At 44.7% G+C, this 25,773-nt stretch overlaps 1 protein-coding gene across 2 annotated transcripts in view; it reads left to right on the forward strand.

The window, feature by feature from the left end:
* Positions 1 to 25,773, forward strand: part of PTPRN (protein tyrosine phosphatase receptor type N) — a 138,010-nt gene that overhangs the window by 97,036 nt on the left and 15,201 nt on the right. For both annotated transcript variants that reach the window (XM_066575511.1, XM_066575512.1), the window contains 7 exons: positions 11,665 to 11,883; positions 15,340 to 15,549; positions 15,698 to 15,845; positions 17,710 to 17,783; positions 18,682 to 18,759; positions 18,889 to 19,008; positions 20,182 to 20,348. In XM_066575511.1, the coding sequence (XP_066431608.1) occupies positions 11,665 to 11,883; positions 15,340 to 15,549; positions 15,698 to 15,845; positions 17,710 to 17,783; positions 18,682 to 18,759; positions 18,889 to 19,008; positions 20,182 to 20,348 (1,016 nt within the window). The remainder of the gene's footprint in view (positions 1 to 11,664; positions 11,884 to 15,339; positions 15,550 to 15,697; positions 15,846 to 17,709; positions 17,784 to 18,681; positions 18,760 to 18,888; positions 19,009 to 20,181; positions 20,349 to 25,773) is intronic.

Below are 25,773 nucleotides of genomic sequence, written 5' to 3' on the forward strand. Positions count from 1 at the left end.
TGACAGCTCTTCTGGATATTGAATACAAGTGATTCAGGAAGTGACAGCTCTGAATGGTGTATAGTAGTGATTCTGGAAAGCGCAGTTCTGGGAGCTATTTGTCAGCGGTTCTATGTGTGACAGCTCTGGATGCCAAATGTTAGTAAGTTTGGATGTGACCGTTTTGGATGCTGTATATCAGCGCTTCTCAATGAGACAGCTCTGGAGTATGAATGTCAGTGATTCTGGATGTGACAACTCTGGATGCTGTATATCAGTGATTCTCTATGTGACAGCTCTGGATGCTGAATGTCAGTAAGCTTGTATGTGAAAGCTCTAGATGTCATTAATTGTGGAAGTGACAGTTCTGGAGGCTGTGTGTCAATGATTGTATATGTGACATTTCTTGATACTGTATATCAGTGATTCTTGAAGTGTCAGCTGTGGATGCTGTATGTCAGTGATTCTGGAAGTGACAGTTCTGGATGCTGAATTTTAGTAATTCTGGATGTGACAGCTGTGCATGCTGTATATCAGTAATTCTGGAAGTGACAGTTCTGGATGCTGTATGTCAGTTTTTACATATGTGATAGCTGTGGATCCTGAACGTCAGTGATTCTTAAAGTGAAGGCTCAGGATGCTGTATGCCTTTGATTATATATGTGATTATTCTGGATTCTGAATGTCAGTGATAATGGAAGTGACAGTTCTGGATATTGTCAGTCAGTGATTCTGGATGTGACAGCTGTGGATTCTGAATGTCAGTAAGCTTGTATGTGACAGCTCTGGATGCTGCATATTAGTGATTCTGGAAGTGACAGCTCAGGATGCTGTATGCCAGTGAATATATATGTGAAAATTCTGGATACTGAATGTCATTCTGAAAGTGACAGCTCTGGATGCTGTATATTAGAGATTCTGGAAGAGACGGCTCTGGAAGCTGTATATCAGTGATTCTGAAGGTGACAGCTCAAGATGCCGTATGCCAGTGATTATATATGTGAGAGTTCTGGATACTGAATGTCAGTCGTTCGGGAAGTGACAGCTCTAGGTGCTCTATGTAAGCGATTCTAGATGTGACAGCACTGGATGTTGTATATCCTTGATTCTCTCTATGACAGTTCTGAATGCTGAAAGTCAGTAATTCTGCATGTGACAGCTCTGGATGCTGCATGTCAGTAAGCCTGTATGTGACGGCTCTCAATGCTGTATGCCAGTGATTATATATGTGAGAATTCTGGATACTGAATGTCAGTGATTCTCAAAATAGCAGCTCTGGATCCTGTATGTAAGTGTTTCTGGATGTGACAGTTCTGCATGCTGAAAGTTAGTAATTCTGGATGCTGAATGTCTGTGATTCTGGAAGTGATAGCTCTGGATACTCTTAGTCAGTGATTCTGGAAGTGACAGCTCTGCATACTGATTGTAAGTAATTCTGGAAGTGACAGCCCTAGATACTATATGTCAGTAATTCTGGAAGTGACAGCTCTGGATGCTGTGTGCAAGCAATTCCAGATGCAACAGACCTGGATTCTTCATGTCAGTGATTCTTAATTTGACAACTATGGATGTTATATATCAGTGATTCTCTACGTAACAGCTCTGGATGCTGAAAGTCAGTGACTTTGGAAGTGACACCTCTGGCTGCTGTATGTCAAAGATTCTGGATATGACAGGTTATGTCAGTGACTATATATGTGACAGCTCTGGATACTAAATGCCAGTGATTCAGGCATGTATAGTAGTGATTCTGGAAAGTGCAGTTTTTTGGAGCTATATGTCAGCGATTCTTTTTGTGACAGTTCTGGATGCTGAATGTCAGTAATTCTGGATGTGGCAGAATATCAGTGATTCTGGAAGTGACAGCTCTGCATGCTGTCTATCAGTGATTCTCTGTGTAACAGCTCTGGATGCTGAATGTCAGTGGTTCTGGAAGTCACCGCTCCCGATGCTGAATGTCAAAGATTCTGGATCTGACAGCTCTGGAAACTGAATTTCAGCGATTTTGAAAGTGACAGCTATGAATGGTGTTTAGTAGTGATTCTGGAAGTGCACGTCTTGGTGCTATATGTCAGCGGTTCTCTGTGTGACAGCTCTGGATGCTAAAGGTTAGTAAGTCTGGATGCTGTATATCAGCAATTCTGAATGTGACAGCTCTGACTGCTCTATATCTGTGATTCTCAATGTGACAGTAATTCTGAATGTCAGTATGCCTGGATGTGGCAGTTCTAGATGCTGTATGTCAGTGATTATTGTTGTAACAGTTCTTGATGCTGAATGTCAGTGATTATTGATGTAACAGTTCTAGATGCTGAAAGTCAGTGATTCTTGAAGTGACTGCTCTGGATGATTGCTGTATGTCAGTGATTCTGGTAGTGACATTTCGGGATGCTGTGTACCATTGATTATAGATATGACAGCTGGGGAATTTGAGTGTCAGTGATTCAAGAATTAACAGTTCTGGATGCTGAATGACAGTGATTCTGGATGTGACAACTGTGGACCCTGAATGTCAGTGATTCTGGAATTCACAACTCTGGATGCTGTATGTCAGTAAGTCTGGAAGTGACAGCTCTGGATGCTGAATGTCAGCAAGCCTGTATGTGACAGCCCTGGATGCTGTACATCAGTAGTTTGGGGTGCATCAGCTGTGGATACTTGCTGTATGTCAGTGATTCTGGAGATTACAGTTCTGGATGTAGTATGTCACTGATTATATATTTGACAGCTGTGGATCCTGAATGTCAGTGATTCCAGAAGTGACAGCTCTGGATGCTGGATGTCATTAAGCCTGGATATAGCAGTTATAGAAACTGTATGTGAGTGATTCTGAAAATGACAGTTCTAGATGCTGTATGTCAGTCTGAAAGTGACATTTCGGGATGCTATGTGTCAATGATTATATATGTGACAGCTGTGGATTCTAAATATCAGTGATTTTGGAAGTGACAGCTCTGGATACTGAATGTCAGTGTTTCTGGATGTCACAGCCCTGCATGCTGAATGTTAGTAAGATTGGATCTGGCAGCTCTGGATGCTGTAGGTCAGTAATTCTAGAAATAAAAGCTCTAAATATTGACTGTCGGTGATTCTGGATGCTGTATATCAGTTATTATATATATGCAACAGCTGTGGATCCTAAATTTCAGTGTTTCTGCGAGTTACAGCTCTAGATGATGAATGTCAGTAACACTGGACATGACAGCTCTGGATTCTATATGTCAGTAATTTTGTACGTAAAAGCTCTGGATACTGCCTTTCAGTGATTCTGGATATGAAAGCTCTGGATACTGTATATCACTAATTTCTACTGTGACATTTCTGGATGCCAAATATCAGTAACCCTGGATGTGTCAGCACTGGATGTGTCAGCCCTGAATGTGACAGCCCTGGATGTGACAGCCCTGGATGTGACAGCTCTGGATGTGTCATCTCTGGATGCTGTATGTCAGTGATTCTTACAGTTCTGGATGTTGAATGTCAATAGTTTTATTTTTAACAGCTGTCGATTCTGAATGTCAGTGATTTTGGAAGTGACAGCTCTGGATGATTGTTGTATGTCAGTGATTCTGGAAGTGACAGGAGGCTCGTGATGTTGTGTGTCAATAATTACACACATGTGTGACAGCTGTGGATTCTAAATGTCAGTGATTTTGGAAGTGACAGTTCTAGATGCTGAATGTCAATGATTCTGGATGCTCTGTGTTGGTGTTTTTATATGTGACAGCCCTGTATACTATGTGACAGCCTTGCATACTATGTGACAGCCCTGTATACTATGTGACAGCCTTGCATACTATGTGACAGCCCTGTATACTATGTGACAGCCCTGCATACTATGTGACAGCCCTGTATACTATGTGACAGCCCTGCATACTATGTGACAGCCCTGTATACTATGTGACAGCCCTGTATACTATGTGACAGCCCTGCATACTATGTGACAGCCCTGCATACTATGTGACAGCCTTGCATACTATGTGACAGCCCTGTATACTATGTGACAGCCCTGTATACTATGTGACAGCCTTGCATACTATGTGACAGCCCTGTATACTATGTGACAGCCTTGCATACTATGTGACAGACCTGTATACTATGTGACAGCCTTGCATATTATGTGACAGCCCTGTATACTATGTGACAGCCTTGCATACTATGTGACAGCCCTGTATACTATGTGACAGCCCTGTATACTATGTGACAGCCCTGCATACTATGTGACAGCCTTGCATACTATGTGACAGCCCTGTATACTATGTGACAGCCTTGCATACTATGTGACAGCCCTGTATACTATGTGACAGCCCTGTATACTATGTGACAGCCCTACATACTATGTGACAGCCCTACATACTATGTGACAGCCCTGCATACTATGTGACAGCCCTGCATACTATGTGACAGCTCTGTATATTATGTGACAGCCCTGTATACTATGTGACAGCCCTGTATACTATGTGACAGCCCTGTATACTATGTGACAGCCCTACATACTATGTGACAGCCCTGTATACTATGTGACAGCCCTGTATACTATGTGACAGCCCTACATACTATGTGACAGCCCTGTATACTATGTGACAGCCCTGTATACTATGTGACAGCCCTGCATACTATGTGACAGCCCTGCATACTATGTGACAGCCCTGCATACTATGTGACAGACCTGTATACTATGTGACAGCCCTGTATACTATGTGACAGCCCTGTATACTATGTGACAGCCCTGTATATTATGTGACAGCCCTGTATACTATGTGACAGCCCTGCATACTATGTGACAGCCCTGTATACTATGTGACAGCCTTGCATACTATGTGACAGCCCTATATACTATGTGACAGCCCTGTATACTATGTGACAGCCCTGTATATTATGTGACAGCCCTGTATATTATGTGACAGCCCTATATACTATGTGACAGCCCTACATACTATGTATCTGTTATGTTGCAGTCTTTGCAGTTGTCTCATCTTATTGATTACAGGTTAATGTGGGGGATGGGCTTTTAGTAGGGGTTTGGGGAGGGAGGTGTCGTCCAGCTGCAAGAAAGGGGGGTGAACATGGGTGGTGTCAGTCTGCCTTTGGGTGGGGGGAGAGGGAGGGAGGACGCCTGCGAGTGGAATCACGCCTCTTTTCAGTAACATGGAGCTGTTGTCATGGCAACCTCTTTTGATGTGACAAGTGCTGTGATTGTGACGGAGAAGCTGATGTTCTAGGGAGCTCACGGTGGCAACGAGAGGGTACAAGAGACCCCATCCCACACCCTGCCTGCCGCTCCCATCATCTCCTCTCCTCCATCACTGCTCTCCAGCCCTCCCTGTGCCTCACTTGCCCATCTTTTGTGCCCTCTCGGTATTGCCCATCCACCCTCATCATCACCCCATCCTTGAGATCTTCTCATTCATTGCACACACATCCTCCCCTGGTCGCCTCTTTCTCACTTTTCCAGGACCCCCGCTTCCCCCCCATCTCTCTTTCCTCCATTCGTCCCATGTTATTGTCTCCCTCTATTTGTGTCTCTCCCTGAGGGCCCAGAGCTTTGTGTGTATGACATGAATAAGGTGCGGGGCCCTAAGATCCCTGTATTGTCATCGTCCCCCTCCCCTTGGAGTCAGGAGGCGCTCAGGTTGACCTGTCCTCAGCTGCCGTTAGGTAAGTTCTAAGAGAACGGCTCCACTTCTGTCCGTGCAGGAGGGTGTTGCCTCAAAATGGAGAGAAGCTTTTTTTTCGTCTTTGCAATTTTTTGCTTTTTTTTTTCGTATCGTTTTTTATTTTCCTTCACAGATTTTTTTCTTAATCTTTACATAATATCCTTGTCTGCCCATCATGCTGGTTACAAAGCGGCACAGCCTGGACCCTTGTAACCTTAGGTGAGGTTAAGGCAAAGGAAGCAACCTTAGGCTCTGTGTTCACATTGACCTTGAAAGCACTGGTTAACCTCCAGAGCATCCTGAGTCTGGATTGCAAGCTCTGTGGGCACCGCAGTGTCCATGGGAAGTGCAAATACAGGCCTGTGCAAGAGAGGGGGAGGTGTTAGTGCTTCGGGATGTGCTATATATACAGATGTATAGAGTCACCTATGGGATATTAGTTCACTATATGTCTGTGCATAAAGAGCGTGTTGTTTCTAGCAATGCAGATATGTTATACGTGGTGTAACATGTAGAATGGATATCAACACTAGGTCATGTGTCAAGGTTCGTTTATGTATCCGATTCATCAGATTTTTATCTTTAAGCTATTGAATTGCTGTTGGACAATTCTGGATGTATAATTGTACAGCTTCATTTATATCAGCTTCAATGTTATATAACTGATGTTCTAAAGGTCATGGGACAGGAACTAATATCTTGTAGGACCCTCGCTAGCCCAATGAAGTTTAGTAACTCAACGTGGCATTAATTTCACGAGTGGATACAAGACATCTGGAGGGATGGTGAGCCGTCTGGAGAGCCCCCCACAACTCTGTAGTATTTGTGGGTACAGGATCTCAGGTATACATGCACCTCTCCACCAGATCCCATGCAGGCCACACCATTCATAGCAAGTCTCCAGAATATTCGTTAAACCAGTTCTGCACAACTTGGGCCCGATGGCACGGTGCATTATCCTGATGGAATATCCCATCATTGTGGGGTACATGAAGTCCATGAAGGGCTGAACATGGTCACCAAGCAGTAAAAGGTAGCAAGCAGTGGTCAATGACATGTCTAGATGGACCAATGGACCCAACCCATGCCATGAGAATCCCCTACTCTGGTATGGAACCACCACCAGCTTGTACAGTGACAACTGGGGTCCATGGCTTTATGGGGTCTGTGCCACACATGAACCCTACCATCAGCCTGAAACCATTTGTAACATCACTCATCAGACCTTGGCACATGTTGCCAGTCCTTTAGGGTCTGGTTAAAAGCTGTGTCCAGTGTCGTAGTGTTATTAGAGGCATCTGGGGTGTCTTCTGGTCTCATATCTCATAGAAGCTAAAGAACGCTGCACTGACCTGCGGAATATATATATGTGGATTGCATTGAATGTGGATGTGATTTCTTCCAGTCGCTAGTCTGTTTGCATGGTAAATTTTAGCCAAATGCTTCTGGACTCCATCATTAAGCACCCGTGGGCAACCACTGCGCTGTCCCCTGTGGTTGGTGATGCCTTCAATGACCTATTCCAGGTACACACGTAACACTGTGGTTCGGGGACTATTGAATGCCTGCACAACTTCAGAAATGGACTTTCCCATCTGTCTGGCACCCCCATCATGCCTCGTTCTAAATCCCACTCACCAGATAACACCTCCCAACTTACACAGGCGTGGGCGTTCTGAATCTATAAGGCTTTGGCGATGTTTGCGATGTAGTTTACGCTAAATGTTGGATATGATCCTAAGGGGGCGATCTTTTTCTTTCTAATATTCACCTGAGGTAACAGAACTTCGTAATTTATTTACATAAATCTATCCCAGGACTTTTGGCACATAAGTGTATATTTCTAAAAGCCAGAAATGATCCAAAAAGTGAAAAATTCTCTTATTAAAGAATTGTCAGGAACGGTCCACCGTTTTCTGTATCTTTAGATGTCTGTAGATATTGATGTTTTTGGATATTTTTGCCCTGAGGTCTTCCACCTGCCACATCAATAGGATCCACTAGATCAGTTCTTTAACATGATGGTTCTACAGGATCATGGCTCAACGGTCCTCCAGAGAAGGAGACAGCGGTTCTTTGCCCCAGTCCTCCATAAACCCACATATATCATCAGATATTCTTGTCCAAGTAGAACAAATAGGAAGCAGGTGTCCAAAGCTACAACCCCTTTCATTAGGGATCTATATCCTCCAGTTTAGAGTTGAGAACAGGTCTGAATTACCAGGCCCATCTTTAACATGATGGTTCTACAGGATCATGGCTCAACGGTCCTCCAGAGAAGGAGACAGCGGTTCTTTGCCCCAGTCCTCCATAAACCCACATATATCATCAGATATTCTTGTCCAAGTAGAATAAATAGGAAGCAGGTGTCCAAAGCTACAACCCCTTTCATTAGGGATCTATATCCTCCAGTTTAGAGTTGAGAACAGGTCTGAATTACCAGGCCCATCTTCATCCAAAATATCCCCTAAAGCAGAAGAAACCACTCTCCCTTTGCAGGACTGTCTTTTAGACTACTCCTCGGGTCACTATGTTGTTAACAAGTCTCTAAACCAGGGGTGCACAACCTTCTATGGTCACATTGTCATACTGAACTCCTAAGGGCCACAAAAATACTGTATTACCTGCTGAGATATTGATGGTGCACAAGTAGATTCCATAAATGTTTGAGAGGAACTGACTCCACTTCCAAGAATCCTACCTTTCGCTTTCTACCCCAGCCAGCGTTCCAGAGAGGAGGAAACCCTACAAGTGTGCCTCTCTGCATAGTAGACGATGTGTGGTGAAGCAATAACAACAAAGGAGAAAAGCCGTCTCCTTGAAAACACTTCTTTTATTACAAAAAAGCCATAAAATCACAAATGGTAGGCCTGCGTGACACCACGCCCACGCACAGGCGCGTTTCAAGTTAGGTAACAGGGTAGGGTAATCAAGTATGGACCAATCATCATACATTTATATCATGTGTGCACATTTCCACAAGCTTGATAGCAACACCCAAAACAAAAAAAAAGGAAAAAACTATTTTTTCTCTTTTTTCTTTCCCCTTCCTCCTTCCTCTCTCTCCCTCAGCAAATTATTTTTTACATTTAAACCCACTGGTAAACGAGTTCCCAACTTCAATATCCAAAAAGCCCCTCTGCTGAGGACAAACTTTCTCCAGTCCCCCCCCCCCCCCCCCCCCTTAGAGTTTTTTTTACAGCTTTCAATACCGCTGAATCTGAATGACTCCGAAAAGCTCTATGATGTTCCAAAAAATGTCCTGCAACTCCTGCGGCCTTTCTCTTCTTTTTCTCTCTGTCATTAATAAGCTCCATGATCCGTGTTTGTGACAGGCGAATATTGCGGCCTGTATACATTTTTTACAATTATTGCAAAATATGTTGTAAATGACAAGTTTACTATCACAAATGTTGACATTTTTTTAATAATAAACCCAGATTTCCACCTGCACTTGTAGTTTAATCCCATATCTACAAGCTCCACATCTAGCGTTACCACATGGGAAACCCTTATGGAATAACCAGCACCGAGAATTAACTGATGTGAAATGACTTGGAGATTCGCAAGTTTTTTTTTTGTTTTTTTTTGTTTTGGGTGTCACTATCAAGCTGGTGCACACATGATGTAAATGTATTATGATTGGTTGACAATTGATTTTAAGGGGAAGTACCATGTCAGGCCTCCTTCACATGACTGTAGGTGTTTTTACGTGCGCCTGCCAGGGCCATAATAACGCATGAGCGGGCTCACAAATCTAACGCTTGCGCACCCGTTCAGACGGCTCGGGCACAGTGCATATTCGCCAAGACCGCAATGCTGTTGCCTCCCCTTCCCTGCCCATCGCTGGCTCACCTCCTCTCTCCCTTCCCTGTTTGCACTGGGAGTGGGCGAAGCTAAGCTCCACACCTTGTCCACAGCCAGCAATGTGAGGGGCGGAGCGGGACTGACCTTAGCTCCACCCCCTCCCATTGCAAACAGCCGGAGGGGAGAAGGAGAGAAGAGGAAGGGAGTTTAGTAGTCACGCTGCTAAACTCCCTCCCACCTTCCTTCTCCGGCCGCTGTCATTGGCTCGCATAGGAGTCTATGCAGCGGCTGACATATTCCCGCCAGAAAGATAATTCCAGAACTATCTTTTCTGCCCGGTGTGAAAGCGCCCGACGCTATATTGGCCCGACCGGGCTCTTTTATGCCGCAGGAATACGGCCATGTGATCTGATGCATAACGATATACGCTCGTGTGAAAGAGCCCTCAGTCTGTTAGCTGTGATCAAGAAAGAAGTGTCTTCTGAAATGCGCCTGTGCGTGGACTGGACGTGGTGTCACATGGTACCTACCATTTATCATTTTATGGATTTTTGTAATAAAAGAAGTGTTTTAAGGAGCCGCGTTTTCTCCTTTGTTGCTGCTATTCAAGCCGTTTGAATCCCGGTCAGCCTGAGCACCTGAGAAACGTTTAATACAAGGGATGACTTCTGCTGCAGATCTGCACCAAAACCCACACCAACCGTGCAAATTTTGACGTAGTTTTTCAAGCAGAACTTGGTGCAGATTTTCCACTCCGTGTGAACATACCCTTAAGGCCGATTTCACATGGCCTAGGAACTGTTGCCAGATTTCTGCTTTTCGAGACTCACAAATCTCATGGGAATATGAACCCCATTCTTTTGAATGGAGTCCTATACAGGAGTGGTGCGGTGCGGGACAAAATCGTGGCATGTCCTGTCTTTTCATGCTCCTCGGAATGCGTCACCCATTGTTTTCAATGGGACAGTAAAACACATCACACGGAGTGCGATATGCACAAAGTTGCGAGGCAAGGTTTCCCATTGAAAACAACGGGAAAAACCAATCCTCTAACGCGCCTGAAAGCCGCTCCGGAGGATCACGACTTCACAGAAGTGATGGAAGGCGTTTTTGCCAGAAAACTACCTCGCATTAGTGTGAAAATGCACATTGGTGAGCGCGACATCGGGCCGGGTTTCTCGCCTAATATCGCGCTCACCCGGTATTCCTAAGGGACATTCAAGGGAAATACTATTAATGACCTATCCTTGTTAAAATTAATGAGAGCTGCACCTGCAGTTATAAGTGTCGGCCACTACACGGGGGTCGGAGCAGCAACGGACTATTCAGCTGATCGGTAGACCCCAGCTGATCAACTGTGGATGACCTTAACTTTATATTGTAAAATAGGTTAGAACAGCAGCCTCCAACCTATGACAGAGATTGCCAACTACAACTCCGAACATCCTGGAATGGAGAGCCATAGATTGGGGGCTATTAGTAAAGGACAGGAAGATGCCTCTGTTAGGCTCTTTAAACTAGCGTGACTCCGGAACCCCTGATGTACTGCTCATATTCCAATGAAGAAGACTCATGTTATGTTCCTCAAGTGATGCCTTGTAGATGATGTGAGACGTCATAGGGTTAAATTACTTTTACATATATATAAATATTACTAATAGGTAGGAAGAAGAAAGAATTAACTGGGGTGTAATTGTATTAAGTGCAGGACGTGATATTTAGTTTTTGCATTAAAGTATAAGGACTCTGATAAATCTGATTAGTAAAGCCAGCTGAGATGGGCAGGCGGGGGCACGGTGTGATGGCATCAGGCAGAATGTCCTTATAATCAGTATGTCTTATATTGGGTTGAACTGAGATGAGTCTGAGGACACAAAGGATGGGGAGGTTTGATAAGACTTGTAGTCTGCATTTCCTCATCTCAGTGCTTTAGTAATCAGATTTTTGGAAAAATGAATGTAAATGTCGGATCCCACATCAGGTTATAAAGTAGCTTATAGGAATCCTTTATCAGCATGCTGTACTACCGGGATTGTGTACTATTTTATCCCATATCCATGGCTATTACAGCTGTCCCATGTCCAGATATAGGCCTCAGGGAGATCCCTTATATAGTAGTATAAAGTCCCCAGTCTATTATATGAGGATCGTTAGTAAGTTTTCACATCTGATCCTATATGAATGATTTCCATTATTAATCTTTGTTCTTCTTCATACACAGAGGAGCAATGCCACCACTGCCACGTTCCCCCATGCCTCTCACTTTGGGGATACCTTCCGGTTTGTTCTCCTCATTTTCATCGCACTGGCCTGCATCGCAGGAATCGTCATTGCATCAGCTGTTATTTTCTGCCTACGACAACATGCTAAACAGCGAGAAAAGGAGCGACTTGCAGGGCTTGGGCCGGAAGGAGCCGGAGACTCCACTTTTGAGTACCAGGTACGGACTTTGTTGGGTGCTGAAGTTATATTTTTGAACATAGGGAACAGTATTGTAGTAGTTATATTCTTGTACATAGGTGGCAGTGTTATAGTAGTTATATTCTTGTACATAGGAGCAGTATTATAGTAGTTATATTCTTGTACATAGGAGGCAGTATTATAGTAGTTATATTCTTGTACGTAAAAGGCAGTATTATAGTAGTTATATTCTTGTACATAGTGGGCAGTATTATAGTAGTTATATTCTTGTACATAGGGGGCAGTATTATAGTAGTTATATTCTTGTACATAGGTGGCAGTGTTATAGTAGTTATATTCTTGTACATAGGGGGCAGTATTATAGTAGTTATATTCTTGTACACAGAGGGCAGTATTATAGTAGTTATATTCTTGTGCATAGGAGCAGTATTATAGTAGTTATATTGTTGTACATAGGGGGCAGTATTATAGTAGGTCTATTCTTGTACATAGGGGGCAGTATTATCGTAGTTATATTCTTGTACATAGGGAGCAGTATTATAGTAGTTATATTGTTGTACACAGGAGGCAGTATTATAGTAGTTATATTTTGTACATAGGCAGCAGTATTATAGTAGTTATATTCTTGTACATAGGGGGCAGTATTATAGTAGTTATATACTTGTACATAGGGAGCAGTATTATAGTAGTTATATTCTTGTACATAGGAGGCAGTATTATAGTAGTTATATTCTTGTACATAAGAGGCAGTATTATAGTAGTTATATTCTTGTACATAGGAGGCAGTATTATAGTAGTTATATTCTTGTACATAGGAGGCAGTATTATAGTAGTTATATTCTTGTACATAGGAGCAGTATTATAGTAGTTATATTCTTGTACATAGGAACAGTATTATAGTAGTTATATTCTTGTACATAGGAGGCAGTATTATAGTAGTTATATTCTTGTACATAGGGAGCAGTATTATAGTAGTTATATTCTTGTACATAGGGGGCAGTATTATAGTACTTATATTCTTGTACATAGGGGTCAGTATTATAGTAGTTATATTCTTGTACATAGGAGGCAGTATTATAGTAGTTATATTCTTGTACATAGGAGGCAGTATTATAGTAGTTATATACTTGTACATAGGGAGCAGTATTATAGTAGTTATATTCTTGTACATAGGAGGCAGTATTATAGTAGTTATATTCTCGTTCATAGGAGGCAGTATTATAGTAGCTATATTCTTGTACATAGGAGCAGTATTATAGTAGTTATATTCTTGTACATAGGAGCAGTATTATAGTAGTTATATTCTTGTACATAGGAGGCGGTATTATAGTAGTTATATTCTTGTACATAGGGAGCAGTATTATAGTAGTTATATTCTTGTACATAGGGAGCAGTATTATAGTAGTTATATTCTTGTACATAGGGGGCAGTATTATAGTACTTATATTCTTGTACATAGGGGTCAGTATTATAGTAGTTATATTCTTGTACATAGGGGGCAGTATTATAGTAGTTATATTCTTGTACATAGGGGGCAGTATTATAGTAGTTATAGTTTTGTACATAGGAGGCAGTATTATAGTAGTTCTATTCTTGTACATAGGAGGCAGTATTATAGTAGTTATATTCTTGTACATAGGAGGCAGTATTATAGTAGTTATATTCTTGTACATAGGAGGCAGTATTATAGTAGTTATATTCTTGTACATAGGAGGCAGTATTATAGTAGTTCTATTCTTGTACATAGGGGGCAGTATTATAGTAGTTATATTCTTGTACATAGGGGGCAGTATTATAGTAGTTATAGTTTTGTACATAGGGACCAGTATCGCTGTAGTAGCTGTATATAATTGGCACAGAAGGTTTATCCAACATTTACTCTATTGCTGACATTAACCTTTGCTTACATACTATACTGTATCTGTATTTACAGCAATTGCCTACTAAAAAGCTATTAAGCGAATCTCTTCCTTCAGCAATAGCAAGCAGCAGGAGGAGGTAATCAAATTGCCTGCGCCTGCCCTCTCATCACTGTTTACAGAGCCAGTTTTTCTGAAGTAAGAGAGGAAAGAGGTTGTTGATATGAGGATGCCCCACACTACGGCTTTTCTTCTCTTTATTGAGTTGAGGCACATGGAGGGCGAGCAGCCTTCTGAAATGTTGATTTCCTTGCTCCTGTTAGCCTGGTGCACGAATTGCTTCTGTTCTGGTAGTAGGTAGATATTAAGGATTTGCTGTAAGTGAACTTTTAAGGGTCATCTTGAAACCATAAAATGTTATTATTTCCGTCTGAGATCAGGCCAAACAGCCTATTATTCTATCGGTTATTTGCAAAATCTTCGGAATTTATCTCATTAGGTCAATCTGCACCTAAGTTTGCAGCGCTGATGATCTGTAAATTGATACAAAGCAGATTAAGAACACAGATTAGCGAAATTGATAGGTTTAACTTTTTTGACATTTTATAATTTTTTGCAAAATCACAAAAAGGATTTTTTATTTCATTGGGTTTTTTTGAATTAGTAGCACTTTGCAAATTTTGCACATGTCGTACATCACACATTTTGCATAGGGTTCACATCGGCCTTGGAACCTCCATCACAGATCCGGCAGAAAGTACCAGAAGAAATAGTACTGCATAGAGCGCTTTTTCTTCCAATAAAATATAGAAGTGGAAATCAAACAAGCCTCATTATAGACATTGGGGTCCGTTCTGCGCTGTTCGGTGCCGTCGTAAGATGGATCTGTTTGGCCAGAAAGCAGAACTCCGGACGCAGATGTGAAAGCAGCCTTAACGGTAGTATTTCTGTAATATTTCTGATGGTCTTAGAGTGAATTAGTAGATAATGCGTAGTATATCTGAAAGGGTTAATGGTGATATCCGTAATGAAGGTAGTCAATGGCGGTTGTGGATTGATCACTTATATTTGAGCTTGCATCCTATCGAGCACGCCACTTGTAATCTTTTAGCCCTAAGGCAGGGTTCACACAGGGCGGATTTGCCGCGGTTTTGCCGCGGAAGAACTGCTTCTGCAGCAAAACCGTTTCAAAGGTTAATTTGGGCTTGCGGATTTTCCTCCGGCTTTTTTACTTCTTGCCGCGTATCTTGGTGCGGATGTGGCTGCGTCCATAGAGGTCTATGGACTAAAAAGCGCTGCGGAAAAGACCGTAGAATGGACATGCTGCATCTTTGAAAACCGCGCCGCAGTTGCATTTCCGCACTGTGGCTGTGCGAAAAAAATCCGCCCTGTGAGAACAGCTTTTTGGCAAAACTCATTTGTGCTGCATTGCGCTGCATACGCAACGGTTTTGCCACAGTGCGGATATGCAACGGCAATCCACGGCAAATCCGCCCTGTGTGAACCCAGCCTAATGGACAGAGCTTATCATTTCATACCAGGTAAGGTCAGTTCTGTCCCTATGTTCACATAGATCAGGATAACTTTGTTCCTCGTGTCTTTCTGTCTGAATGCAGGATCTCTGCCGGCAGCACATGGCTGGCAAATCACTGTTCAGTCGCACAGAGGCAACTGGAGCAGCGGCGGAAAACTCCCGTGTTAGCAGTGTGTCTTCCCAATTTAGTGATGTCCCACAGCCGAGCCCCAGCTCCCACAGCAGTACTCCGTCCTGGTGCGAGGAACCCGTACAGTCCAACATGGACATTTCCACCGGTCACATGATCCTGGTGAGTGAAACACGTAAAGAAACATTTCTGTTTATGTGGCTGCACGACCTCTCCAAGTTCTTACCATAGATATTACAGTTGAGTTGTGATGTTTTTTTGTTTTGCGCCCATTTAATTGCATTTGCTACATTTTTATGACCCTTTGCAGGCATACATGGAAGATCATCTGAGAAACAGAGACCGTCTGGCCAAGGAGTGGCAAGCCCTGTGTGCCTATCAGGCTGAGCCAAACGCTTGCTCAATTGCTAAGAATGATACCAACCTGAAGAAGAACAGGAACCCAGATTTTGTACCTTGTGAGTGCTATTTTAATGTTAAGTTCACTCCATTCCTCCTCACCACCATGTCCTGCAAGCAGGGACCACCTGAAGGCACCAGAAGCTTACGACTGACCCCTCTCATATGAGCTGCACAAGGCTTGTAGCTTCATTCCTCAATTTATTCATTGGAAGCTGCTTTTATAATTTAGGATTATTAGGGCGTCTTCCAGATATAAAGGAGACAGATCTTGTAGGAATAGCTCTACTTACCAGGTACACCGTCTACAGACGTTCCCTGCAGATTAGATAGAGGGATCGCCCTGGGTTCTGCTCTCAAAACTTTCCTGATAATCAGCTAATTTTGCCTCGGGGAAACAATGGCCTAATACACATCTCCTCTAGTACACTATCATACCAAAAATAATTGGACACCTGAGCAAGAATGAAAAATAGTATTTATTGTCATATGTTAATCCTTAGTGGGGCTTCTTTGGCCCTAATGACATCAGATACTGTCTGTGGCATACATCTGATATACTTCAGCTTGTATTTCCCTCTATTCATCCTGCTAAGGTCTGGTGATTTCTCTTCAAGAAGTTACATCGCCCCGTCTACAGTGGTGCAAGGAGCGTCGTCTTTGGACAGTTGAGCAATGGATACTGTTCTATGAAGTGATTAATCACTGGGTGTGGAGGATCCCTGGGGAATGTCTAGGGTCTGTTATGGTCTGGGATTCTGGGGAACACATTTTACCTGAGTGTGTTGTGCCAACAGTTAAGTATAGTCCTTTTATGGTCAAGGGATGTTTTACGTGGCATGGTCTCAGTCTGTTGTTTGTAATGACAAGAACCATGAACATGGAGGTGACCCTGACATTCTAGACAATAATGTGCTGCCGACAATGTGATAATACTCTGGGAATGGTCGGCCATACTTTCAAGACATCGCACCTTGTCACAAACGCAACACTGTTTTCCTTTGGTTTGAAGATATGGATGTTCCACGATTGGACCGGCTGCACAGAGTCTGTCCCAAAGATGTTCAGTAGGGTTCTGGTCGAACTAGAACGTCAGGTCGGAAAATATAAACAGCATCTAACCTCTTTGAAAGAACCCATTAGACATTTGCAGGCTGAATGGAGGGAAATATCCACTGAAGTGTATCAGACGTTAGTAGAAATCATGCCACAAAGAGTCTCCAATGTCATTAGGGCCAAATGAGCCCCACTAAGTATTAACATATGGAAGAAAAAACTACTTTTGATTCTTGCTCAGGTGTTCAATTACTTTTGGTAGGAAAGCATATTACTGGACAGCCGATCACATGAATGGCCATCCTATAATACCCGGGCAGCATAAGTTCTGTCAGAACAGTAGCTACTCTTACTGAGCATCCTGCCATTCTGGGTTCTGCCTTCTATAACATAACCGCATATGGCGAAGACTGTTAAGGCAGTAGAAATGCAGTCCTAACTCTTGCTCATGACCTGAAGGTTGCGAGTTCAATCCCTGAATGGTTCAGGTAGCTGGCTCAAGGTTGACTTCCATCCTTCCGAGGTCGGTAAAATGAGTACCCAGCTTAGTGGGGGGTAATAAATTAAGCACTGCGGAATAAGTTGGCGCTATACAAATAACAAGTTTTAATTTTAATACAGTGCCTACATGATCGTGCCACACAGTTCCCAAATAACAGTACCATTACAGTGCTCAAATATTGTATACCAACCATGAAGTACAACTTTAGCAGTGCTATATACAATCCTATTGATTGCGCATTATCATACAATGCAGTTGTCGCTATTATATACTGTTCTGCTGATTTATTATATAGATTCATTGTTACATTCTTGTATATAAATTGTTTCCTATATAACTACGACCTCTCTGTATCTCTTATATAGACGACCATGCACGTATAAAGCTGAAGAGCGACAACAACACATCCCGCAGCGATTATATCAATGCCAGCCCAATTGTACGTAACAGTCACTGATCGTTCCTGTAAATAAGAGAAAAGTCACATGTTGTTCTCCAGCTACTGATACTACAACCCACAGCAAGCGCTGCTACCAGGACATGATGTGCCCCAGGAAGCGCTGACATATGGTTCTCAATGATATGCATACGCAGGATGTAGAAATGTAACCTTCTGTGATCAACTGAAGGAATCGCTCAACACTGGAATTAATTTATAGTTATTGAACATATCTGCATGAGGCTCATGATAGAGATAGAGAGAGATGAGAGAGAGAGAGAATGATAGTGAGAGATGAGAGAGAGATATGAGAGAGAGAGATGAAAGAGAGATAGAGAGAGATATGAGAGAGAGAGATGAGAGAGAGATAGAGAGAGATATGAGAGAGAGAGATGAGAGAGAGAGAGAGAGGTGAGACAGAGATGAGACAGAGATAGAGAGAGATAGAGAGAGATAGAGAGAGATATGAGAGAGATATGAGAGAGATGAGAGAGAGAATGAGAGAGAGATGAGAGAGAGAGATGAGCGAGAGAGAGATGAGATAAGAGAGAGATGAGATTGAGAGAGATGAGATTGAGAGAGAGATATGAGAGAGAGAGATATGAGAGAGAGATGAAAGAGAGAGAGAGATATGAAAGAGATATGAGAGAGAGAGAAAGAGATATGAGAGAGAGATATGAAAGAGATATGAGAGAGAGAGAAAGAGATATGAGAGAGAGAAAAAGAGATATGAGAGAGAGAGAGAGATATGAGAGGGACAGATATGAGATAGATTGATATGAGATAGAGAGATATGAGATAGATGACTGTATATAATGTATTCTGTATCACAGTTTCTGCATGTATCTGATCATTACATTGTTAGTTTCTGCTATAACACTATGAATCTCTGTAACAGATTGAACACGACCCTCGCATGCCGGCTTATATCGCCACCCAGGGGGCCCTCTCTCACACCATTGCCGATTTCTGGCAGGTAAATTCTTAAGATAAAGGGATTATTATTATACAACCTCCCTGGGCTATAATGTTTCCCTGCTCCATCTATGATCTGCAGTGCATTGGGTGTGCAATATCACATAAATATATTCTCTCTCACTTGTAGATGGTTTGGGAAAATGGCTGCACAGTGATAGTTATGCTGAGTCCCCTGGTGGAGGATGGAGTAAAGCAGTGCGATCGCTACTGGCCTGATGAAGGTTCCTCTCTCTACCACATCTATGAGGTCAGTGACTGCAGGCTCTAGTGTACCACATTATACAGTGGCTTCCTATTATCTATGGACAACTCAAGACCCCTAGTGACCCCCTCACAGTAATAGTGCCTTTCTGAAATCTCTTTACAGTAATAATGCCCCTCAGCGATCCCTTCACAGTTATAGTGCTCCTTTAGGATACCCCTCACAGTAATAGTGCTCCTTAAGGATACCCCTCACAGTAATAGTGCTCCTTAAGGATACCCCTCACAGTAATAGTGCTCCTTTAGGATACCCCTCACAGTAATTATGCCCTTCAGTTACCCCCTTACAGGAAACAGTGCCTTTTAGTTGTCCTCTCTTAGTAATAGTGATCCTCTCACAGTAATAGTGCCCCCTAGTTAAAACCTCACAGTAATAATGACCCTTAGTGATGCCCTCACAGTAATAGTGTCCCTTAGTGATGCCCTCATAGTTTTAGTGCATTTTAGTGACCCGCTTGTAGTGATAGTGCTCCTCAGTAACTGCTTCACAGTATAGTGCCCTTTAGAGGCCCTCGCTAGTAAGAATGACCCTCAGTGACCTCCTAATAGTAGTAGTGACCCTCAATGACCCTCTTACTGTAATAGTGACTGCAATGAAGACTTCTTTCAACCACGAGTCATCTCGGCCCAGACCCCCAATCTTGCCACTACCCATAATACCCCTCTCAGTAACCCCCCCCCCCCCCCCATAGTAATGGTGCCTCCTATGGCCCCCACAATGTACTTGTGACCCCTCTTAGTTATAGTGCCACCTCTGTGACCCCTATTAGTTATGCTAACCCTCTGTGGCTTGACTTATAATGTCCTCCCATCCCACTCCTGGGCCTCCGCTCACCTAACTCCTTCCATCAGCAGTCATGTCACCATCATCATACTGCCAGATAGTACGCCACTCTATAGACAGCATAGCTTGACTCCTCCCTTCAGTTCCTGCTCTCACCACTGTGCATACCTGTCAGGAAGAAGTGAAGCCATACTGTGTGGGCTGTGGGGCTGGATATGTGGCATACCGTCCTGGGATGATATGACAGCCCTTCAAATCATGGATTGCCCCACCAACTGTGGGATGTTTGGTTTAAGATATAATGTACTGGTGAACTATTATTAATACTTGCACTTGGTCCATGTATTCCTATATGCTTCTTGCCCCTCTCCTCAGGTTAATCTCGTGTCTGAGCATATCTGGTGTGAAGATTTCCTGGTTCGCAGTTTTTACCTGAAGAATGTCCAAACCCAGGAGACTCGAACTCTTACACAGTTCCACTTCTTGAGCTGGCCAGCAGAAGGCATCCCCAGCAGCACCCGCCCCCTACTGGACTTCCGCAGGTAGGCAGCCCAATCTCACAAGTACGGCGCATATTTAATTGCTATTTTTTACAATTAAATTGTCACTGGATTTTCAAACAACTTCATTACCAGTGTGATAACCAGCAAAACTACTATTTACTTTATTTACCTAATATAACACTTTTGTGCTGAAAAATCCCTCTAAAATGCTGGCCACTAGGGATCTCCCTTCCTCTTAACCTGCTGTCTAGTGATGCTATCTCTGTTACTGGAGATGGCAGGACGGCAGAGCAGAAAGTGAATGAGGGGTACGAGTTATGCTGTCTATGATATTGAAGTCTATGACAGCAAAAGGGAGGGTGAAGAGGGAACAGAGACTCACAGAGACATGCCTGCAGCTAATAGTGATTGCGTACTGTGTTTTACTATTGGCTGAATAATCGCTCAAGAGTGCAAATTCAGTGTAAATATGGCCACCGACGAAGTGATAAACGATAAGTTGTTAAGTTTCAGTTTACCAAAAAAACTAGTCAGTAATGATTAAATGTGTAACTTTATAGTCATTCCTATTTGAGTGATTTGTAAATCGATTTGCATGGAGATCTTCTCTATGAACTATATTTTGGCAAGCAAATAATGAAGCATCATTGTTCTGTGTAAAAGCAAATACACGACTGCTGTTGAAAAGCTTCAAGAACTTTTCTGAGCGACTATCTGAGTGATAGATACTCAGTGTAAAGGTACCGTATTTTCCGGCGTATACAACGACTGGGCATATAAAACGACCCCCAACTGTCGACTTATACGCCGGGAATACGCTGTAGAAAAAAAAATCAATACTGACCTCCAGCGGCTGCTGTCGCTTCCTCCTCCATGCCGACAGAGGATTGCTTTCTGGATGCAGGGCTTGAATGCCCCGCCTTCAGAAAGCTAATGCTCTGATTGGCTAACTTAAATTTGGCTGACGCCGCGCTAAGCCGGCGCTGGGTTAACCACTCACAGCTATTCAATTACATGATTGAATGGCTGTGATTGGTTAACACAGCACTAGCTTTCATTGGCTGACGCCGTGCTGAGTTAGCCAATCAGAGCATTAGCTTTCTGGAGGCGGGGCATTCAAGTCCTGCATCCAGAAAGCAATGCTCTGTCGGCATGGTGGAGGAAGTGACAGCCTGCAGCAGCGCTGTGGGTGGAGAGTATTGATTTTTTTTTTTCTACAGCATATTCCCGGCGTATAAGACGACCCCCGACTTTGAAGAAGATTTACCTGGGTTAAAAAGTCGTTGTCAGGACAGTGTCCGGGATATGGGGGTCCCTGAGATATCCCGCAACCCCTGTCCCTGCCTACTTGCCCCCCTGGGCTACCCCCCAGGGCGACAACTGGGCGACGGTCCCTACCCTCACTAGGGAAGCGGGACACGGGAGACAAACAGACACTGAGACAAGCAACGGTAGAATGGTCAGACAATCCGGGTAGGCAACAAGAGGGTACGCAGTACGGAGGGGTCAGGCAAAAACGTAGTCAAGTCCAAAAGCAGGTGTCAGAAAAGCCGAGGTCACAAGAGCAGTCAGGATAAACGCGGGTGCAGCTGGAGAACCAAACTAACACTGGCAAGGCCTGAGAGGAAAACACACCTATTTAAATGCTGTCAGCGCTCCCGCCCCAGAAGCTGATTGGGGCGGGGAGCCTGACAGCAGCAGGGCTAATCAGGGCGGTGCTGGGGGCACGCCCCCAGTCTCACTGCACAGACAGTTACCAGGGAAGCCAGCCTGGTAGTCAAGCGACTAGAAGCACCAGCTGCCTCCCTAGCAACCCGGCGGCGACCAGTCTTACAGCGGCCCGGGGAGATCACAAGAACCGGGGTACCTCTGCGCCGTGCTCCTGTACCCCGGGTGGCCAGACCGGTGGTGCGGGCCCGGCGGCCCCGAGAGTTGCCGGTTCTGACAGTACCCCCCCTTCTACGGGGGGACACCGGACCCCCATGGCCAGGTGCGGGCTTAAGCGGGAAAGCCCTGTGGAATGCCTGGACTAGGCGTGGCGCATGCACGTCCCTGGCAGGGACCCACGTCCTATCCTCAGGGCCAAATCCTCTCCAGTGGACCAGGTACTGCAGCCCACCTCTAACCCGTCGGGCATCCACAAGCCTTTCTACTTCATACTCCAGTTCCCCCTGTACCAGAGAGGGAGGAGGCGGGTTCTGGGTGGGGAGAACTGGAGTCACATACTTCTTAAGCAAGTTCTTGTGAAAAACCTTGTGGACCTTCCAGGGGTCAGGAAGTGCCAACTTATATGACACCGGGTTGATAACCTGAGAAACCGTAAATGGGCCAATGAACCGAGGAGCAAGTTTCAGGGAGGGAACCTTAAGTCTCAGATTCTTAGATGATAATAAAACCTGCTCCCCGACCACAAAAGGTGCAGAGATAGTACGTCTTTTATTTGCGTATTTACGCAGTTTCTCTTGGGAACCCTGAAGGTTCTTACGAACCTGGGCCCAAACTGTGCACAGTTCTTCGGCGGATATGTCGGCGGCCGGATTGTTCGAGACCAAAGGAGTAGAAAGCGAGAACCGGGGATGGAACCCATAGTTACAAAAAAAAGGTGACAGTTGGGTCGACGAGTTACCATGGTTGTTAATCGCAAATTCGGCGAGAGGTAAGTAGTTGGCCCACTGATGCTGGTTATCAGAGACAAACAGTCGCAGATACTGGATAAGTTCTTGGTTCATCCGTTCCGTTTGTCCGTTACTCTCGGGATGGAAAGCGGAGGAAAAGGACAAATTAACGTTTAGATTTTTACAGAAGGCTCGCCAGAAGCGAGCGACGAACTGAACCCCTCTATCAGACACAATATCCTCGGGGATCCCATGTAACCGAACAATCTCCTTGATGAACATCTCAGACAAAAGTTTGGCGTTAGGCAACTTGCCAAGTGGAACAAAATGAGACATTTTGGAGAAACGGTCAACTATTACCCAAATGACCGTATTCCCCAGCGAGGATGGCAGATCAGTAATAAAATCCATGGACAAATGGGACCATGGCCTGGACGGAATGGGCAAGGGCAGAAGAGGCCCCTCAGGACGTCTCCTGAGGTTCTTCCCCCTTGCGCAAACCGGGCACGCGGACACAAATACCCGTACATCCTTGGCCATGTGCGGCCACCAATAGAGTCTGGCCGCTAACTCCAGAGTACCCCTGATACCGGGGTGTCCAGCTAGGACTGAAGCATGTGTCTCCTCTAACACTTTCAATCTCAGTGACAACGGGACAAATAATTTGCCTTCCGGAAGGGCTTCAGGAGCAGATTGTTGAGCGGCGTGAATGAGAGGTGAAAGGTCGGAGGAGACAGCAGCGAGGACCACCCCAGGGGAGAGAATGCTCTCAGGCTCCGGCTCGGAAGGTTCCGGAGAACCAAAACTCCTAGACAGGGCATCAGCCTTGACATTCTTAGAACCGGGTCTATAGGTAACAACAAAATTGAACCGAGAGAAAAACAAGGCCCAGCGGGCTTGCCGAGCATTTAACCTCTTAGCGGAATCTAGATAAGTGAGGTTTTTATGGTCAGTGAGTACCGTAATCTGGTGATGGGCTCCTTCCAAAAAATGCCTCCACTCTTCGAAAGCCCACTTAATCGCCAGCAATTCCCGGTTGCCTATATCATAGTTCCGTTCGGTGGACGAAAACTTCCTAGAAAAATAGGCACACGGTCTAAGGTTGGTGAGAGTGGAGGGACCTTGGGACAGTACCGCTCCCACACCAAACTCAGAGGCATCTACCTCCACCACAAAAGGACTGGACAGATCCGGTTGTACTAGGACAGGTGCAGACGAGAACGCCGCCTTTAGGGTATTGAAGGCCCTCAGAGCCTCAGAAGACCAGGTCCTCACATCTGCCCCCTTTCTGGTGAGGTCCGTTAGAGGTTTAGCCACCACGGAGAAGTCTTTAATGAATTTGCGATAGTAGTTGGCGAAGCCGAGGAAGCGTTGAAGGGCTTTCAACGACCCTGGCTGGGCCCACTCCGTGATGGCCTTCACCTTTTCAGGATCCATCTGGAAGTCGCATGGCGTGATGATATACCCCAAAAATGATATCTTTTGTACCCCGAAAACACATTTCTCGAGTTTAGCAAACAGCTTGTTATGTCTGAGTCGAGCTAGCACAGTCTGAACGTGAGTATGGTGACTCGGCAAGTCGGAGGAAAAAATCAAAATGTCGTCTAGATATACAACCACGAACACCCCCATGATATCCTGAAACACTGAGTTCATGTACCCCTGAAAAATGGCGGGGGCGTTACACAATCCAAAAGGCATAACTAGGTATTCAAAATGCCCGAGGGGCGTATTGAAGGCGGTTTTCCACTCATCCCCCTCCCGAATGCGGATGAGGTTGTATGCTCCCCTGAGATCAAGTTTAGAAAACCATCGGGCACCAGCGACCTGGTTGAGGAGGTCAGGAATGAGTGGAAGAGCATACTGGTTTCGGACTGTGATTTTATTTAGCTCTCTATAGTCAATACAGGGCCGGAGACCCCCATCCTTCTTCTCAACGAAGAAAAACCCGGCACCCACCGGGGATTCTGAGGGCCGGATGTGCCCCTTGGCCAGGCTGTCCTGGATGTAGTCCCTCATGGATTCTCTCTCTGGAACCGTAACGTTATAAATGCGGCCCTTAGGAAGTTTGGCCCCAGGAATCAAGTCTATTTTACAGTCCCATTCCCTATGAGGGGGCAGAGCTTCAGATAATTGTTTGGAGAACACGTCAGAAAACTCGGAGAGGTATTCTGGTAGGGGGCTCCCCTCGCAGGTGGAGATTCCCACCTTCACCGCACAAAGGTGGTTGGCACAGCGGGGACCCCACTTTACCAGTTCCAACGTGTCCCAATTTACTACCGGGTTGTGCTCCCGGAGCCAGGGGAGGCCTAGGACGACGTCCACAGACAAATCTCTCATCACTAGAAAGGTGCAGGTTTCCACGTGTAAGGCTCCTATAGTAAACCTTACTTCAGGGGTCACCAGATTAACCACCCCTGCTTGCAAAGGAGTGGAGTCCACTCCTGAAACCAGAATCGGAGTTTCTAAACGTAACAAAACCCCGGACAGTTGAGCAACGAAATTAAAGTTAACGAAATTAGCCGCAGCCCCCGAATCAACAAAGGCTTGCCCAGTACGGTGGAAAGCATGAAATTCTAGGGTGCAAGGCACTAACATTTTGGACAACACAGGGAGTACCTTGGCTCCTAGACAGTCCCCCCGATAACTGCCTAGGAGCGGGAGTTCTTCCTGCCGTGGCTTCTTAGCGCAGGTAGCAATGCGGTGACCCGGCTCCCCACAGTAGAAGCAGAGGTTCTTCTTCAGGCGGTGTTCCCGTCGTTGCTCGGGGTTCACGGCTCCCAGCTCCATGGCCTCGGTGGTGGGAGGGTAAAAGGTCGGGTCAGTCGAAGAAGTAGACGTGGGGAGTG

The sequence above is a fragment of the Eleutherodactylus coqui genome, chromosome 8 (genome assembly GCF_035609145.1).
Source record: "Eleutherodactylus coqui strain aEleCoq1 chromosome 8, aEleCoq1.hap1, whole genome shotgun sequence".
Taxonomy (NCBI): domain Eukaryota; kingdom Metazoa; phylum Chordata; class Amphibia; order Anura; family Eleutherodactylidae; genus Eleutherodactylus; species Eleutherodactylus coqui.